The 19,170-nt window shown below is 41.9% G+C and overlaps 1 protein-coding gene across 3 annotated transcripts in view; it reads left to right on the plus strand.

The window, feature by feature from the left end:
• Positions 1-19,170, plus strand: part of LOC125882226 (disco-interacting protein 2 homolog C-like) — a 94,534-nt gene that overhangs the window by 14,303 nt on the left and 61,061 nt on the right. Inside the window, exons 2-5 of one of the 3 annotated variants that reach the window (XM_049565975.1) lie at positions 9,758-9,829; positions 10,438-10,542; positions 13,295-13,420; positions 17,637-17,933. In XM_049565975.1, the coding sequence (XP_049421932.1) occupies positions 9,758-9,829; positions 10,438-10,542; positions 13,295-13,420; positions 17,637-17,933 (600 nt within the window). The remainder of the gene's footprint in view (positions 1-9,757; positions 9,830-10,437; positions 10,543-13,294; positions 13,421-17,636; positions 17,934-19,170) is intronic. The other 2 variants (XM_049565976.1, XM_049565977.1) reach the window with 2 other exon arrangements.

A 19,170-nucleotide genomic window follows, 5' to 3' on the forward strand; every position in this document is an offset into this window, starting at 1 on the left:
AAGTCTAACTTCAAAACTACACAGAAAACAACATTTTAAGACATGACAAGAACTATAGTTTGTAATTATCAGGTCTGTGATGCCAGAAGTCTTCTTGGTAGTAAAGAATATTTTAGTTTTTGGACTTTTGGTAAGTAACACTTGTACCTCATGTAGCTCTCACAGTTCAGTTTGACTTAGTTTTCTTCATGACGTCCTGTCCAAATTTTTCTACGACTGCACATCTTTGAATTATTTTCATATTAACGCTGATACGATGACTGACTCTCTTTACCTTTTTTGACACCTTACTTTGAGAAATATGAACACATTTTTCTAAAAGACATACAAAAGAAAAGCCAAAGTTCTCCAGTTAGATTTTGTCAAAACAGAAGCAGCTGCACAACTGTGCCTGAATAAACTAGTCTAAAACTGGCCTGATTCAGATTTAGTTTGGAACTTTACCATCAGAGAACGAGTAAACAAGATCACCAATCAGACCACACATTCAGTAGTCTGAGTGGGCGGAAGTTCGCTGCATAGATCAGCCTCTCATTGGGCGGAACGAGCCACCCACATAAGTCCCGCCCTACCACCTCCGGTTGTGTAGCAGTTTTCAAGCGCACCGTTGCTGTGGCAACGCCAAGAACAATTGTGATTGGTTGAAAGAAATAAAAAAAGCCGGGGCGTTTTTTTCTCCAATCTTAAAGTGAGAGTCGGCGCAGCCAGACCTTTCTTTTCTTGAGAAAGGTCTGGTGAGCGAGGCTACACATTCAATAACAACTTCCATTTTTTGCTACATCACCTAAAAAATAGTGATGCTCAGTAACCAGCCCTTTATATTTCCACCTGCTCCAAAGGAGTTTAAAGCAGTAAGCAGTTTAAAGCGTCTTAGAAATTGAAACCATCAACTGTAAATGTCAAAGTCTTTAAAGGGCCAGTGTGTAAAATGGGTTGAAAACAGTGACATCAGTGGTCAAATTCTAGATTGCAGGGCTCACTCGCTCACCCCTCCCGTCGGGTAAATGACGGTGGCCTCGTAGGGGCAAAAAGCCTTGCGCATGAGTTTTTCAGGAGTAGGTCTATCTAGCGACAAGGTGAATGCTTATTTAGAAATCTAAGCCATGTTACGATATTGTAATGAATCCCTCACGAGCAGGAGACCAGAGGAGCGTTCGGGAAAAAGGCCAGTTTATTTGAGCACTCCAGAAACTCCGGTAACACTCCACTCCGTCCCAAACTCTGACTCTTCTAGCATAACAGACACACTTCATAACTTTACACACATACTTGTTTACCGTGCCGAGTGGGCCCCCCCTCCCCTCTCTGCTCCACCAACCTCCAGCCCGCACACTGACTGACAGCATAGCCAGTAAACAGAGCTCAGCTGTTTATTTAGCCTAGCGATATCTCCGGACTATAGTAGCTGCAATGGACGACTTTGAATGCGATTTTGAAGAGTTTCTTGTAGCGGACACAGACCCAGAGCCATACCTGTTTGAGCCGGAACATACAGATGAGGAACTCCATGTGTTTGATGCTGAGCGGGTGAGAAGAGAGGCTGAATGCACAGAATGGTATTCGGTGCTACTGCTACCATTGTTGGGGAGATATATCATCAGGAGGAAAAGCGCCGCAGAGAGTGCATCACAAGGAGTGAAGTTGCGTCTTCTTTTCCTCGCAGATGACGGTTCGGGTTCATTCTCTCCTGTTGCGTGGTAAGTGTGGTCCATTCGCAAACTTTATAACTAACAAAAACTTTTCACTACTCTCTATCGACGAACAACTAGCACTCTCTGCTGTTTCCTCCTCCTTCTTCCTTCCTTCCGCTGTCTTCGTTGGTTCATTTATACACGCGAAACGCGTTCTCTGGCTGGCTGGATTGTCCGCTCGGTCAGCCGTACATACATGGCGGCGCAAGATGGCGACCTCTCTAAAGCAAGGCCTTTGATATACTGTATATATATATAAAAGCATAATTATAAGGCTACGAGAACCAAACGAATTTTATTTTATAGCGATTATACACTTGTATAAACATATTAATGGGTAGAATATTCAGATTCAGATTCAGATTGACAATAAACCATGCCAAATATTACACACTGGCCCTTTAATATCAGTCCCACAGAATTAAAGCGTGAGGTGAAGGGAATAAACCAGAATACAAAGCAGCAATAAAACCGATCGAGGTCTGAGTAGAAGGTGCAGATCATTCTGGGAGATCCAAAATTAAACACGGCAGGGTGAGAGAAAATCTGGTTCCCGAAAATGAAAACAATTGATCCCAGAATGCATCAGACATCAAAATAGAATTCACTTGATACTAGTGCTGATACAATACTTGAGTTTCTGGATTGATACCCAAACTAGGGCTATATGAAATGACAAAGCTTCCATTGAGGTTTTTAAATGAAGTTTTGAATGCCTGCCATCATATTTCTCAAATTGAATAAAGTGAGTTGGGGATTTAAATATATACCATACGGTATTTTCCTAAAAACAAGACAAAAAACAATGTTTAAATTTCTAAGGAGTAATCCCTCTCAATTATCACTTATGACCCTCGCTCAGTGTGTAGTGGTGCATTTAACTGGTGCATTTAATAGTATATACCTTTAATGACTAAGTCATCATTAAATCAACTTTATCGTTTTGTATTATCACCACAAATCCAGCTACCTTACCCCAATTATCAACAAATTATTCCTTCAGCGATGTTGCTAGGTACACGTCCTGCATCCCTGATGCAATAAAATCTGAAATGACACAGTAAACACACTACCAGTGTGTGCAGGGGTCACACTATTATTTTAATGCTAAATTGCACAACAGATCCGTGTTAAGAAACAGTGCTGTCGCTTGACTTTTTTTTTTAAAGTATTTCTCTTGTTACAAAAACCACTGAGAGTGAACCTAGTTTTTTGAATGTTATTATTACACTGTCGATGATGTGTCAGTCTTTTTGCTCTGGCCCTGGCTCTCTAAAGCTCTGTGCACCGTAGTTGCCTGGCGTAAAAGCGGCAGTGTCTGCAATAACTGAACATTTTTAGGCAAGACAGTTGCCCAGCTGCAGACCACCGTTCCAGAACAGCAAACAAAACTGGTTGTGTTGTAGGGAGTCGTTGTTTTGTTTCCATTGGCTTTTTTAGTTTCCAAACGGGGATAAGTTAAATAGCAACCCATCGACGTGGATCATCCCACAAAAAGCCCTGGTTCTTATCAAGACATCGCTGCTTTTCCTGCCTGGATTTGAGTATTTTAAGCCAAAATATGATCTTTTCCTAACCAAGATCAAGTGGTTTTCGTGCTTAAACACACACTTAAAACATATCACTGTTGAACGTTATGTTTCAATGTATCTGCTACTTGCAGATGTAACATTGTTATGGTTTGCAGAAACGTTGGATGCCAACATTTTTTCTTGCGACTAGGTTTATATTCACTCATGTACCTTATTTTATTCCCCTGATAATGTTGCATTTGGATGATGTGATTGTGCAACTGATCGGTAGTGTATTGACTAGTGCTGCCCCTTAAAAGTCAAAAATTCAACTTGTCAGTCAGAGATCCCTCAGTTGACTTAGACAGCTTCAAGTCTAGTTTCAAGTTCAAGTTGGGGTGGCAGCAGTTAAGTCCATAGGGACTTGGCTTTGGGTCGCCACCACAAGTCCCAAGGGGACCTAGTTCCTGTATAGAATGGTAGCTGGAAAGGTGCCAGTTTGCATTCTGGGTACTGCAGAGGTGCCCTTGAGGAAGGCACTGAACCCCCAGTTGTTCAGGGCACCTGTCCAAGGCAGCCCCCTGTCTCTGACATCTCTATATTTAAAGCATGTGTAGGTCCTGTTTGTGCATGTGTGTGTATTATGGGCCTGAGTGAAAAAATTGAATTTCCTCTCAGGCATTAATAAAGTAGAAAGTATATCTTAAGTCAAGCAGTTGTAGGTTTTTTTACCGTCTTTTTTATTTTTTTATTTATTTTTTATTTATTTTTTTGCTAGTTAGCGTACTGTGCAGTGTACTTCTAGGGTCGTTTTGGTCCCCAGGTTTTGCTGGAGAGTCAGCACTCTTAACTGCCACACTTCTCTTTGGTACAGACAGCTGTAGACATGTTATAGAGGAGGAGAAACTTTCCACTTTCCACTTAGGCTGTGAGATAACATCTTCTGTCTTCTGCTTCTAAGTGGTGAAATCACAGCTCACAGATACTTAATACGGCAAAGTCTCAGGCTTTTGTTTGATATCTAGTGTCTGCATCGCTAGCGCAGTTAGCTTGTTGACTATGTTACATGAATGCCACTGTCACACTGAAGGTCCCGCTGACGCTGAGCCACGTTCAAACTTTCAAACTTTATTTGGAGAGAGAAAAAAAAAACAATAGACGAATATTCGTATTGAACAGCCAAAACTGATCCAAGTCACAGTGGTAGGAGGTCATTTGAGTAGGTCCCCAGGACTACATTGAAAATCTATCAGCATCACTGATGCATTTTGAAAAAGTTTTAGGGGTAGTTTTTAGTGAAATATTTTGGATGAACATCAAAGAACAGAAATCAGAAAGAGTCAGGGATGATGTGTTCACTGCAGACGACATCACAGGTTTGTGGTGAACCTGCCAAAATGAGTTTTCAGAGAGTTTTTTTTTTTAAGCTCAGACCTGGCTGCACAATCTCAGCAGGCGGAAAAAACTCCAATCTGCAGTCGGCCGCTATCGATTCTACCTCAGCTGTGTGCCATTAAACCAGCCGAGTGTCAGAGAGCAGGGAGGAGAGGGAGCGAGGAGACGGAGGAAAGTAATTAGGCTGCCAATACAGACTGGTATGACACACAAACACACACATCAGACCCACACACACACAAACATATGCACACACACACACTCTGGCAGGTATCATTACCCCACTTCTCACATCTGATGCTCCAAATCCAAGATGGCCGTCTCGGGCCTTTTTTTTTTTTTTTTTCTCCAGGACAACCGTTGCTAGGCAACACCCTCCCTGCTCTGCTGCGCTGTGAGTGGAAGATGGCGTCTCCCCACAGACCTTGCATGTGTGTGTGTGTGTGTGTGTGTGTGTGTCAGAGAGAGAGAGAGAGAGAGAAGGAGCAGGAATGTTGTTACGCTGCGGTTGATCTGAGAAAAGGCCTCACTCAGATATAACACACCCATGGACACATATACACACATTATACACACCCATACACGCAATGTACACTCTTTTACTCTCTTACACATAATACACACACTCATATACACAATACAGACTCACAGAGCAGCACAGATGAGCAGATTGGACCCAGATGTTCTGGCCATTCTCCATGGTCCGATTGTGAAATGCAGACTCTTGTCATTCTCAGTCTCTCTCACTGTTTCTACAAATCTGATCTGATCGATCTATCTATCTATCTATCTATCTATCTATCTATCTATCTGTCCGTCCGTCCGTCCATCCGTCCGTCATGTGTCTGTCTTCTGTCTCTTTCTTTCTTTCTTTCTTTCTTTCTTTCTTTCTTTCTCTTCTTTCCTTTGCTCTTTTTTGAGTCACATTTCATTCACTCATTCACTCCTTCTGCTTCCACATTGTTTTTTTCAATTCATAAATTTACGACACCGTTGTGTACGTTTGAGTTGTGCAGAAGTGAGCAGGCTGCAGATAATGAATTAGCAACTGAGTGTCTTGTTGATTTGTAGTCCTGAGACATTTCCGGGAGTATTATGTTTATGAAGCTTAGATGTTTCTCTTTCTAAGGAATGCCTCTTTTTTACAGACTGGATTTTGAATAGTGCAGTAGCCAGCAGTAAGTTACTGTCGTCAATATTGTTTGCAGCCATAATTTGTTTGTATGCATAGATGCACAGCTGCAATTGTGCCCTCAAGTCCCCTCACCCCCCTCCCCTGCCAAAAAAACAATCTGTGTGCAAACAGCTGAGTTCATCTTTTGGCAAATGGAGTAACAGAGTCACCACTCAGGTGTGATAATTTCACTTATTTCAGATGAAACAACAGCTTCAAATAGAACAGAACACAAGCAACAACAAATAAAACTGGTGATTCAAGATTTGTGAAAAGAGTTGATGGATGTTGAGGAAAAGGAAAAGTGAGCATCTTTCTCATCCCTGCAGGCTGATGTTTTTCTTGTTGTATCAGAATTATGTTCACATATTTAGCACCATAAATCTGTGATAGGATTGATGTGTTTGCAGTAGAGCTGAGTATCAGTCACCCAGGGGGCAGGGGGTCTGATCCTGGAATGTCCCAACTCCCTACTGGATCAGCAAACTTTCTGTTGCTGCCGTGTTCAGAGCCTTTATTCTCAGTGAACTGTCAGTTCAGTGTCTGCCCCACAGACCATAAGAGTAATGGATGTAGCTACTGTGACATCCCTTTTTGAAACCGGATAGCATTCAGCCGTCACCATCTTGGAGTTTGGGAGCCAGAAGTGTTCCAATTTATTCCACAAGTTGTTAGATGGGGTTGAGGTCATGTTCTTCTACAGCCTGATATATCGTCTTCCTCCATGTCATAGAGCTTCAGTGTTGTTAAATACACATCAGTGAGCCACACTGTTGCACTGGATGACATTTTCCTTCATTATGAACACACACACACACACACACACACACACACACACACATACACTGTCCTGCTGCCACAGTTATTCACTAGAACACCAGATGTGGATTAATCCGCAACTGAAAATATTCCCCAACAATTGAATATTTTCCGCCTGTTTGTTTGCTAAAAACTACAGTAAGCAGGTGTCTGAGGAAATTACTGACACTTCCAAAAAATGAAACTATATATTTGTGTTTTTAAAGATTTACATCTCATCTAAGAAGCAGAACACATTGTTGGTTTTGGTCTTTCCATGGCATCTTTTGACGTTAACGGAAATCTGTAATATCTCCAGCCTTGTGCTTTAATGCTAGTGTTTTTGTTTAGAAATTTACTTTTTCATAACACAAAAAACATTTTCTGTCCATCTCAAACAAGAGGAACTTACCCCCTGTATTTGTATCTTAGTTTCACTTATTTTAAGGAGTGTGATATCTCTAATAGTGTGGTGGCATGCACATCTGTCAGCTGTCTTGTTTATATGTTCACATGCCCGCTCTTCTTTCGCTGGATGTCTTTCACAGTTGTGTTTGATTTGTTCCCTTGTTGTCGGGGAGTTAATCATCTCTGTGGCAATCAAATAAGAATCAATAATTAGAACACTGGTGTGAGGCAGTTTAACAGCATTTAATGGGGACAAACGAGGAGGTATTACCTCCTTGCTGCGAGGACCCTGGGGTGCTGTGATTGACAGCTGGTGGTAGTGATGGTGAGGGGGTATATCAGTGGTTGCCTAGGCAGCGGCAACCCCCCTCAGGGATTGTAATGAGCTTCTCTATGGCCGCCTGTCCACACTGACCTCTCTGTCTGTCTGTCCAATATCCTTGCTGAGTCCACTTCACTATCTTCAAATGTCTGCTGATGGTCTAATGATATTTCTTCATAATGCAGTTTATGTAAAGTAACAATGGAAATAATTTCATGTCATGGTTGGTGAAAACCTTTGTGTGCATGTTGTGTTTGGTTAGGAAACTCTTCGGAGGCACAAGAAGAGTAGTTTGTTCGAAGAGCCCTGAGGAAGAAAAGTTGAGTTAGCATCAATCTGGAAATCCATCCAATCCATTTTTTTTTCCTAGTTACAACATGATTGAGCTAGCAAAGCAGTTTTGTATTGCTATGTGTGGTATTTATTCAGTTTTGGGAAATCACAATGTCTACAAAGCATCAGTGGCTGCAGCTGACAGGGTCAGCTATAGCAGCAGCAAAACTAACATCAGGATGTCATCTGTTAAAAGCCTTCTGTTGTCGGATACGACATGAAACTACTATTTTTTTTCACGTTGACGAGACGGCGTTTTGAGTGGAGCGGTCGCCATGGACGTGGAGCTTGCTGTTTCTGTAGGTACACATTTCGTGGGGACACCTGCACGTCTCGGCCCCGCCCCCTCAATTGTGATTGGCTAAAGCGCAGCATCATTCAAACTCAAAGCCCCCTGGGTCAGTAGTATACAGCTGTTAAAACTGGCTGTTTGTTTTATGCATTGGGATTGGGTCAGTGCTCTGTATTGGCAGATAAGTTCAGGTATCGGTATCAGGAAGGAAAGAATGGTAACAGAACATCTCTGTTATACTGCATTCATATGATAAACAAACATGGATTCTAGCCAGGGTTGGAAATCAACTTTTTTGTCCACCTGTCACTGCAGGTGGTGAATTCCAAAATCTACGCCAGCCACTCAATAGATTACTTAGTATTATTTTTGGCTGGTGATTTAGCAGCCACTTGTATATATTTAACCAGCATTTGGCTGTTGCTAATTTCCAACCCTGATGCCAGCTAAAGTCCATTGCTAAAGGTAATTAATTGGTATGACATTAATATAGTGTTTTATTGTTAATGTCAGTATATGTACAGATATCTTGAGTTGTCTTTGTAGACATGGCAATCTTTTTTTTTTTTATCCCACGTAAGGTTAACTTTATCTTAGGGGTCCTCTCTGGTGCAGGGCCTCAGTTGAGATACTGATCATTGGTATCACTGAAGTGAAGTTGTGATTGTTGTGCATGTTATGCAGTTTTGGAAGTCTTGAGTTCAGTATGTTTCAAACAAGCTAGTTTGTGTGGAAGACACAAGTGGCCACACTCAAAGGTGTGGCCAAAGCTTGATGTCACATCCTCCTTTTTCTTGCATTGCACCACCTGCCTAAACTCTCTGTCTGTCTTTGTAGTCTTAATAACGTTCATGATACTAAGTCGTATGTTCCCTCAGAAAGTGACAGAAGTAACTGTGTTAAGAATAAGAGAGAGCTTCTGCATAAACATGGCCATTCACATGATTGACAGATTGTTTCGGAAAGTTGTTTCGGATGCAGTCTTCCCTGATTCCAGCATCAGACTCTGTGGGTGGTTTCAGGTCCTGCAGGCAGCTTGACAAGCACTTTATATTAAACACAGTGAGGCCCTTAGCGCTGGACACACTGTTTGATTGGTGAGTGATGTGTTGAACATGGTGTTGTACCCTCTTTGTCTCCTGTGGGACACGAGGAGCTCCCTACATTGTTTTCTATCGTTGGCAACATGTCGAGCCTCACCCCAAGTCTTCATCTCGTCTAGCTCTCCCATCACAGTTCTCCACAAGGTTTTTATGTGTGTGACAGGGTCTGTCTTCTGTTCTGTAACTACAGAACTACAGGGGTTCATTTTTTCTGATATATGAAAGCAGACAAGGCTCGGCTTTACCAATGTTTGTCATGATTCATGTTTTCGTTACAGGAGATCAAGTATTTTGACAACTTTATAATAATTGTCCTGTTCAGAGGCTCTCAATTGACTTGAACTGAACAATCATTATATATTGTTCTTCTTTCTTTCTAACTTCATTTCCATCATTATTCATCACATCGTTTATTTATGTTGTTTTATTTATGTTTCTCATTTTTATCTTTAATGAACAGTCTAGACAGAGACATTAAAAGACTGGGAGAGACAGATGAGGCTGCGTGATATGAGACAAGTGTCTCACATTCAAACTGAGGGTGAAGTGCTTATATGTCCAACAAGCCACCAGCACTGCCCTCCAAGTAAAATAAAAACCCAAAAGGATTCAAGCAACCATAATAAAACATGTTTTATAACTTTTTTTATGAGTAAATTAATTTTAAAAAAGCAGCCCGCTCAGCCATCACTGGCTCTCTCACTCTCTATCTATCTCTATCTGTTTGCAGGGGACATCACTCAGAAGGGTTATGAGAAGAAGAGGTCCAAACTGATCAGGGCATATGTTCCACATGCCGGAGGTAATTTAGCAACCTCTGACCTCCCCCACACACATATCACTACCAGGGCATCGATCTGGAATCATGACAAATACAGTTGCAATGATACTCTACTCTATCGATTCAGCCTTCAGCCGCCGCCATTAGTGAATGTAGGTTAAGACTCCCTAGAGCTCAGCTTGGGCCTCTGGATCTGAACGTACTGCCTCCACACACCACACACACACACACACACACACACGCACACACACACACAGGCCTCACTGCAACTAAAACACACACACAGTCTTTATCGTTTATCACAGGGATGTAGCTGTGGTTGTTATAGGTCACAAAATACTGAGGGATATTCTGTCCGCGAGCAACAATATTACAGAACTACCACATTATTATTATTTAATTTTATGTTTGTTTTTTTTATTATTATTTGTTTTGTGATGTCAGAAAAATATAATTTTTCTGCCGATTCAAGTCATCTCCATGTTTGTTTTCTTTTTTTGGCACTGTATTTATTGCTTTTGTGAAACGTGTGTGTGCATATGTGTGTGTGTCTGTGTGTGTGTGTGTGTGTGTGTGTGTGTGTGTATGTGTGTGTGTCTGTCCGCCTGCTTGCCTGCTTACCTCTATAGGTATGGAGGGGCCCATGTCTCATCGGGCCCCGCTTGGCCCTCCCTCTGCTGCCCGTTTCCACCGGCGGCGAACCTCTGGCACCAGAGATGAGCGCTACCGATCAGGTACAGAAAGCACACCTGCATGATGAACACACTGCTGTTTTATTGACACTAGCTATCCAATTAATGCCTCTAGATAGTCTGCTTAGAGGGTGGGTTCATCTGTTCTTTTTCCAGGTTTTTCAAATGTAAATGCACACTCAGCTGTGAGCAATAAGCAGCGGTATGCTGCATGTTGGTTAGGGCAGCAAGTGCTCATCATTATAATAACTGAAAGGGATAGTTTGGATATTTCAAAGTGGGCTTATATCAGGTACTTATCCATAGTCAGTGTTATATTTTTACCACTTTACCTGGCTGTCAGACAGCAATTTACAACGGGTAACTGAAGTTCTTATATCACTCTCTTCAAAGCCACCAGACTCCAACAACAAAAGCAGTAATTTTACCTCACAGAACACAAGACATTTCTGGTGTACAGCGATCTATTAGTTAGTTTGTGTCATTGTGTGAGTTTCAGATCCAAACTAACATGGCATCCACAGCAGAAAGTTGCTCAGCTTCTATGCCGGTTGCAGGATCATTAAGCAGGCTGCAGGGTTTATATGTAGCAACATCATTATACAGAAACCCATGTCAGCTCACATGGGAAAACTTTTTTAGAGCCGCTTGGGAAAATGGCATGTTGAGGTTAAAACATACGTCCTTCAACCAAAATTTGAATGTTCTGATTTAAATATATTATCAAGTAGTACACATTATCATTCTTGTAAAGGGGTAAAAAACACTCCAAGTTGTTTGTATTCTTTAAAGCAATCACGGTTGTTCCCATTCCCATAATGCTAATCGATAGGGTCTTTTATTTGACTCTTCCTGCTTTGTAAACCAAGTCATTCAAACTTTATATCTCCGGTTGGTAATGCAGGTTTTCTGTCATTCTGTCAGATGCATTCAGACTCACAGGATGTAGATTGTAAGTTTTAGGGCCGTACACATGCCGCGTCTTCAACTGCCTGGAAAGCATGAGGTCGGGCGCTGGGTGCTCCTTTTATGCCTTTTTTGAGCCAGCTTTCAAGAGCACAGCGGTAGGTTGTGTCTGAGGTTGCTAGGCAAACTTAACAACCACCGTATCACAGCCTGTTTAAATGATATCCTGGTTGCAGAGCTGATCTTCTTCCAGGCGCATTTTGTAAGTGTGTGGGCATCGTCTGTCGGACACATGTAAACACATGTCTGGCAGCTCTACACCAAAATATTTAACTTACATATGTACCACAGACTGATACTTGTGGAAGAAGGGAAAGATATCTGTGGGTCGTAATTGGTCCTTGTCACATGACATGCGGTGTGCACTGCTGCGTTCTAAAAGTTGACCTCGGTTTATCTTAGAGCGCAGCCATTGTACCCTGAAAAATGGGCGCTTGGGAATGTGTGCGGGAATGTGCTTCAAAAAAAATGAATCTGAGGACGCAAAAACAGCGTCATGTGCACGGCCCCTAAGCCTGCCATTGGCCACCTATTACAGATGGAATTCTGCTCCCCCTCTGCTATCTGTGTGAATTCCCGTAGCTATGTAAAACAAGTCTTAAATAGCCAGACCTATGTCCACTTAGTTTTAGCACTGAACATGAAACAATAACAACAGTCTCTGAGCTGGTAACCTACACACTCAAATGACTTTTAATGTTTTAGGTTGGGTTTCTTTAGTGGGGATTTAGCCATATTAATGCCAGGCCTCGCCTCCCCACGTGCAACAAACAGGAGAACACGTTCCGTCCTGGCATTATTTTGCAACTGAACTGTTGCTGCGTCCGGGGCTTAGTGCCACCCTAGATGATTGTGATTGGTTTAAAGAAATACAAACAACTCAGAGTGTTTTATTTTCCCCTTAGTGCTGAATTATGATGTGTTCAGCCGGACCTTCGTCCAGCACTGGCACAGCACAGCAGAATGTGGAGATAGGTCTGACTATGTGAGACTATGTCTTGACTTGATAGAGGTTTTTTTTTTTTTTTTACAGCCTAAGAAATACTCTAAGAAGTCCTGTTAACTGACCTTTAAGTTAATCTATGAAGTGTCCCCCTGTCATTGTTGGCTAATGCTTCCTCCACAGGTTGCAAGGTATTGATGTTAGTACATTGTTTTAATTGGCCAATAATATCTTATCTTCTCACAGAATGAGCCAACACTGTACTCTGTAATGGGTTTATTTGATTTAAAACGTCAAAATGTATTTATTACTCAAAAAAGGCCCAAACTAAAATCCAGTTGCTAACTTGAAAATTAAAAAAGAGGAAGAAGCATTGCATTGCTAGTTTGGAGCCAGTTAGCTGAGTTTCCAGTTAGAGTTGCCATACATAGGTTAACTTAGTGAAAAATAGAAAAATTTTGCAATTCATTTCTATTTATAGGTAATTAGATTGATGTTTTACTTATGGTATTGATTGCCACTGAAACAGCTACAGTATGTGGCACTATCCAAACTGATATTTGGCTCCTTCCATTGATCTGTAAGTGTATTTTTAAAAGTATTTTAAAAATCCAATCTGTGTGTGTCCCATTTAGTCCTAAATCATCTCTGCCTGCTTGCTACATGTCTTCCTCTCCCTCTCTCTCTCCACTATCTCCTGTCTATCTTTACTATCTAATAAAGGCAAAAAAAACCAGCAAAATAATCTTTAAAAAAAAAAAAAAGAAAAAGAAAATCCAATCTGTTTGTATCAAAGAGTCCAGAGACAAGGACATGCACATTCAGTGAAACAATGAAATCAGCCAGAGAAGTTTCATGCAATGAATGAATCTATCTCTCTCTCAGACGTCCACACTGAGGCGGTACAGGCCGTGCTGGCACGACACGTGGAGAGGAAGGTGGCGGTGCCGATGCCTTCCAAAAGACGTTCGCTGGTGGTGCAGACCTCCATGGATGCATACACGCCTCCAGGTGACGAGACACATGCAAAAACACACACACCTGCACACACTGCAAAAACATCTTCACAGTCACAAGCCAGTTAATGGAGAAGTAAGATAGTTCCGCTTTGAATAATCAACTTTATTCTTGTTTTAAGATTCATCTTTGGAGAAGAAGCTGATTTTTTAAGACTCAGTGACAGATTATATGACCTAATTCTCAGATTTGCAACATTAAAAGCAAACCAAGTTTAATAATTGTCCTCTTATTTTAAAATAATTGTGCAATTTAAAGTAAAAAAAACACACACACACTTGAGTTATCTTGCCTGAAGTGGGCTGCTCTAAGCCTAAAATGTGACCCCGCAGAGGCAGCCCCATGCCCAGACAGGATTATGTTGTAATGCTGTGTCTCTGGTTCTTCAGAGGAAAACAGTCATTTCAACACAAAAAACTGTACACTGTACTGTAAACACAGAGCTGTAATGTCAGCTACTGTAAAGTCATGAAGAACACGAGAAACACTGATTAGTATTAGCCAATATTTAATGTTTGTGCACTAGGAGAAGTTGGCTGGAATGGGATGGTGAAGTTGACCTTTACCTCCAATATGAGCTCACTGGATTGAATATAATCAGAGTTGATGCCACAATTTGGGTGTTGATTGAATTTTAATGAAGGAAATGTAATAATTTTCCTCAGCGGTAATTTGCTTTTTAACCTTTTGATAGAATTCTTAAGTGAACCTGACGTCTTCTCAAGGGATCACATAACTTATAATTCAGCCTGTTATGTTACATGAATGTAAGACTTCTGTTCACATGGATGTTTACTGGGCCTGTCCTCTGTGTTCAGATGATTAACTCTGATTTAAAGAGTTAAATTCAGTCTCTGTGGTTTTTAAATGCAGCTTGAAGCCAATTTGAACTAAATTGGTTCTTGTGGCTTTTCTATGTCAGCTGACTAATTAGTGACATTTTGTGTCTTTGAGCTCAAGAGATCATAAAAGCTCAGTGGTGAAAAGTGGTGAATCATGGTCTGTTGCTTTACTTTGAACTTTTGTTTTACTGAACTCAAACAATAAACTTTAAAACCCAGATCCAGATCTTTTTATCATTACGAGGCTCACATGTTGAAGCTGCTGTCAGCTGATTGAGAGAGAGGATCCTTAGTCTCTCTTGGGACTTTAAACTGGGCTTACTGACCCTTTATAGCTCTACTCTTAATTACACTAAATGGACAAAAGTATGTGGACACCCAGTCATTACATCCATATGTGATAGTTGCACATATCCTTCTGCAACCGTGGCCATTTACATTAAAAATTTGGAACCTGTGAGCCAGTCCTGATCACATTCAAACACTGAATATTGATGTTGGTGATCAGGACTGGCTCACAGTCAGCGTTCCAGTTCATCCTAAAGGTGTTGGATGGGGATGAGGTCATGTTCTTCCAGACCAAAATGGGAAGACCATTTCTTAATGGACTTGGTTTCGTGTACGTGAAGAAACAAGAAAAGGACCAACACAAACTGTTGACACTAAAAAATAGTAGCATGGGGCACAGCCCAGACAAAACATACATTAAAGTATCAATCAGAGGTATTCACATATTTTTGCAAAACTTGCCTTAAGGCCCAGACACACCAAACCGACATCAAAGAACCAGAGGCAGTGACGTCAGACTGTCGCTTGTGTCTCGGCCAAAAAGTTGTAGTTGAACATGCTGCAAAAACTACAGCCAACAGCCAACTACCACATACGGTCTGTGTCTGCGTAAAAGGAAGTAATTCTCAATACCAGCAGGTAGAGAGGGAAACCGGAAGACTGACAGGACAGATTCAAGAAGCTAGTTGCAGGGTTCCCATGGTCATGGAAAACCTGAAAAAATGATTAAACGTTACAGTCACATCTTCTAGGCCTGGAAAAGTCATAGAGTTCGTAAAAATTAATGAAAGTTTTGAAAAAGTAATGGAATTTTGCTGTGTGTAATAAAATCGTTACAGTAATCTTCCATGGATAATCTATCACATAATGTAACATAACACCAAATTGGTTTACTTATCTAATATGCATTTTAAGTGTGACGTTCTGTCAACCATCACGTATGTTTCTTCATTTTCTCCTTGCGTTCTGTCTCTCCCTTCATGTACGCCGGCCAGCCAAAATTAAGTTTGAATAGAGTTTGAATCTGATATGTTATATGGTACTATGGGTCCTTGAAAAGTCATGGAAAAGTTTTGAAATTTTGTCCATAAAAATGTGTGGGAACCCTGAAGTTAGCCAGTTAGCACATTAACAACACAACCAGATGTTGAAAGAACAACTAATATTTACCGTTCACTAGCAAGCAATTACACGTGTTACGAACTGTTTCTGCTAAAGAGTTCAGTGGCTGAAAACATATTTCACCTAAAATAACATGTTTGTTTCAATCTCACACCCTCTTGACTTTAGTCGTTTGTTTGCTTTACTCACTTCTGTTTCCCTTCTCCTGCACTGAGCTGAACCGCCAATCAGAGTGCTTTGTGTCGCCAACAAACTCTGCCGTCTCAGCTGCTGATTTAACATGCTAAATTGGCCAAAAATGAGTTTTCAACGTGCCAAAAAAATTACAACCTGAACAGACCCATGTGAGAACCAGCCCGAACCCAGCCTGTCCGAGATCGTCACATAAAATACTTAGCCCAAGCCCGACCAAGCTGGACCCCCCCAAAAAGCATTTGTCCGCTTCTAGCGCCGGGAACACACAAGCTGTATGGTAGTGCAAGTCACGCGCATCTCCAGCGGAAAATGGACCAGCTCAGTGGATCACTGACTCTCCACACTGTATTTCCCCGCCAGAGGAGCTCCCTGCTTTGGCCAGGAATGAGGACAGAAAGCTCGGCACTGAGCCTGGCTGCTGCAAGCAGCTCCCTCTCCTTCAAGCCCTGCAGGCAGGGAGAGAAGGAGAGGGAGCTACTTGCAGAGTGCTCACTTTTTTTATTTTTTTTTTTTTTTTGTTACAGCCCAAGCCCTACCTTACCTAGCCAGTCAGCGCACATTTTGGTCATCACCTGTTCTGACATGTCGCGCTTTTCGGGACCCGTTGGGCTCAGAATGAGATTGAGAATTCTAACAAGGGCTGACAAGTGCCAATAGTGCTGGACACACCTTAAAAATTAGGGCGATAGATGCTCACCAATGACCCGACATTTGACGGCTGACAATCTTCTCGGTGTATAGGGGCCTTCATGTTGTAATTGGCCATAAGCCAATTCCAGAATGTCACTTTTGACAGCTTGCAGTCATTTGCAGAGCAGCCACAAACCAAAAGTACTCAAAAAAGTATGTCCTTACTTTTGTCCATGTAGTGTTTGTAAAGAACAAAACCAATGAAATGTCTCATACAGAGCTAATGAATCCATTAGTCAGTCCCAGATGTAGTTTCAGTCAGAGCTGAATAACTTTGAAAACACTCTTTGAAAGGGAACACGAGTAGGCAGTCAAAACCATAATCAGCAGTCACATTTTTGGTTGACATGGTAATACTAACTGAAAGAAAGACCGCTGCTTTCATGAAAATGTTCACCTGAAAAGCATAATTATCTTCTTACCATCATGTTGGTTGAATCACCATAACAGTATTAATGCAGTCAGCTCATGCAGCAAAATTACTGATATTTTCAGAAGTATTTAGTAGTTTTTAAACTGAAATGGGTTTTTAACTGATTTAAACTTTAAACTAAGATTTCTACAGATCTTTTAAAGCCACATAACACTGTGACCACAGCAACTGTAAACCTCTGTGTTGCAGAGATCTTGCATATTATTGGAGCAGTACAACATTTTGGAAAATATGCTTTTATTTGCTGAGAGTTAGACATACCTGTACAGTAAATTCACAATTGGGACCAACAGTTGGTTAGCTTAGCTTAGCATAAAGCCTGGAAAGAGGTGGAAACAGTTAGTCTGGTTCTGTCCAAGGGTATAAAAGCACCTCTACAGCTCACTCAGTAACACATTAGATCTTGTGTGTTTGTTATGTACAAAAACTGAATTGTAAAAACAACAAGTTAAGTTATATATTGGACAGTTTCTTGGTTAACAGTTAACACAAGGATATGAGAGTGGTATCGATCTTCTAATGTAACTCTCAGAAAGAATGAGCAATGAATGAAGGTTTCTTCATGTAGTTTAAGTTACTTGCTGATGTTGTGTTGATGTTGTGTAAAGGTTTTCTGTTAACAAATCCTGACTCTCACTAGGCCTGTCCCCCCTGTGCTCAGACTCGTCGTCGGGCTCAGAGGAGGAGGCGGGCCCAGGTGATGACATGTCGGGCATGGAGCACTGGATGAGCCGCCCCTCCCATCTAGGCCCGGCCCACCTGGGCTCCACCTCCTCCTCGTCCTCGTCCACGCAGAGCGGAGGCAGCGGCAACGCTGGGCGGCTGGCCGACTCGCTGGCGCACACGCACATCTCACATCTGGCGCACACGCACCTGGGGCACACACACCTGGGCCAGCTGCACCACCAGCAGAGCCACCTGTCACAGTCACACCACGGTAAGACTCTACTGAAAAAAGTGTGTTTTATATTGTTGAATTTTAATGTTTGAGACTGGCTTGTTAAAGGTGGATAGGCAGAAATTTTGAAAATGATTTGAATATACACCCTCCTCCTGCAGCTCTCCCCCTCTCCCTCTGTCATAAGCCCCTCCCACTAGACGTCCACTCTGGCAAATGCATGTGCTTCATACAGTACCCCAGTGTTTCCCATAATTAATCTTTTAATGAGCAATGGTAGAGGTGCTCATTTGCTCAGCCCCTCTTTGCCCTGCTCTCTCTTTCTGTTTATGACACCACAAAGACAAGAATTAGCTATCTAGCCACCCGACCATACCTCTGCCTTGCTTTTTGCTGCTGTGGACTGTTTTCCCAAGAGGGAACCGACCTTTGGATGGCATCTGTAGCAGCTCGAACTGGGCCAGCGAGAACTCCCCAGTACCAGGTGTTACAGCAGGCTGGTGGCCAGCAGCCGCACCAGCTCTAATCTGTGTAACCGCAGCAGCAGAAAGTTTCCTGATCTGGCGGGGAGTCAAGTCTGTCCAGTCCTCTGGAGCTGGGGTTTGCACTGGCTGGATTTGGGTTGCTGCTGCCACTGGCTGGAGTTGCTGCCCACTCTCCTCCCAGTGACGTGGTCTGTAGTGTTGTGGAGTGAGGCGGAGGATACACTGTGATTAGAGGTTCCAGCTAGCGTCAGCTACATGACAGTGAACTTGAAGCAGCCATGAGCCTTTGGCCCCAGTTGGCAGAAAGTTAAACTATTAGCAACATGTCCTCTCCATCTCTGAAACACTTGCTGATATTGACGTGTGAATTATTTCTTATATTGTCGGACTCTCTTTTAGACTCTTGTTGATAAATCCATCTGCTTTTTGGGTTGCTTTGCACTGCAGGCAGTTGTTGCCAGTGCTGGAAAAGTAACTCTCTCAGCAGGATTCTCTGCTACTGAATCAGGCTTTCACCTAAGGAACGTGCACTCGTATTTGCATTTGTAGAACAGTCAATAGAAGCGTCCTCTCTCTGAAATGACTTGTATTTGGCTAAAGTCTCCTGTCACATGCTAGATTATCTAAAGCCTGAAAACAGAGCCAAAAGAAGGTGCAGAAGTTTAGTTTTCTTTCAGTCCACTTAAATTACAATATGCTTCAAGTTTATATGGGATTTTTTCTCAATGAGACCAAATTAAAACTGCATACTCTGGCTTTAAGTGATTTTGGGCACCAAATTGTTTTTTTGT

This window comes from Epinephelus fuscoguttatus, linkage group LG21 (assembly GCF_011397635.1).
Source record: "Epinephelus fuscoguttatus linkage group LG21, E.fuscoguttatus.final_Chr_v1".
Classification (NCBI taxonomy): domain Eukaryota; kingdom Metazoa; phylum Chordata; class Actinopteri; order Perciformes; family Serranidae; genus Epinephelus; species Epinephelus fuscoguttatus.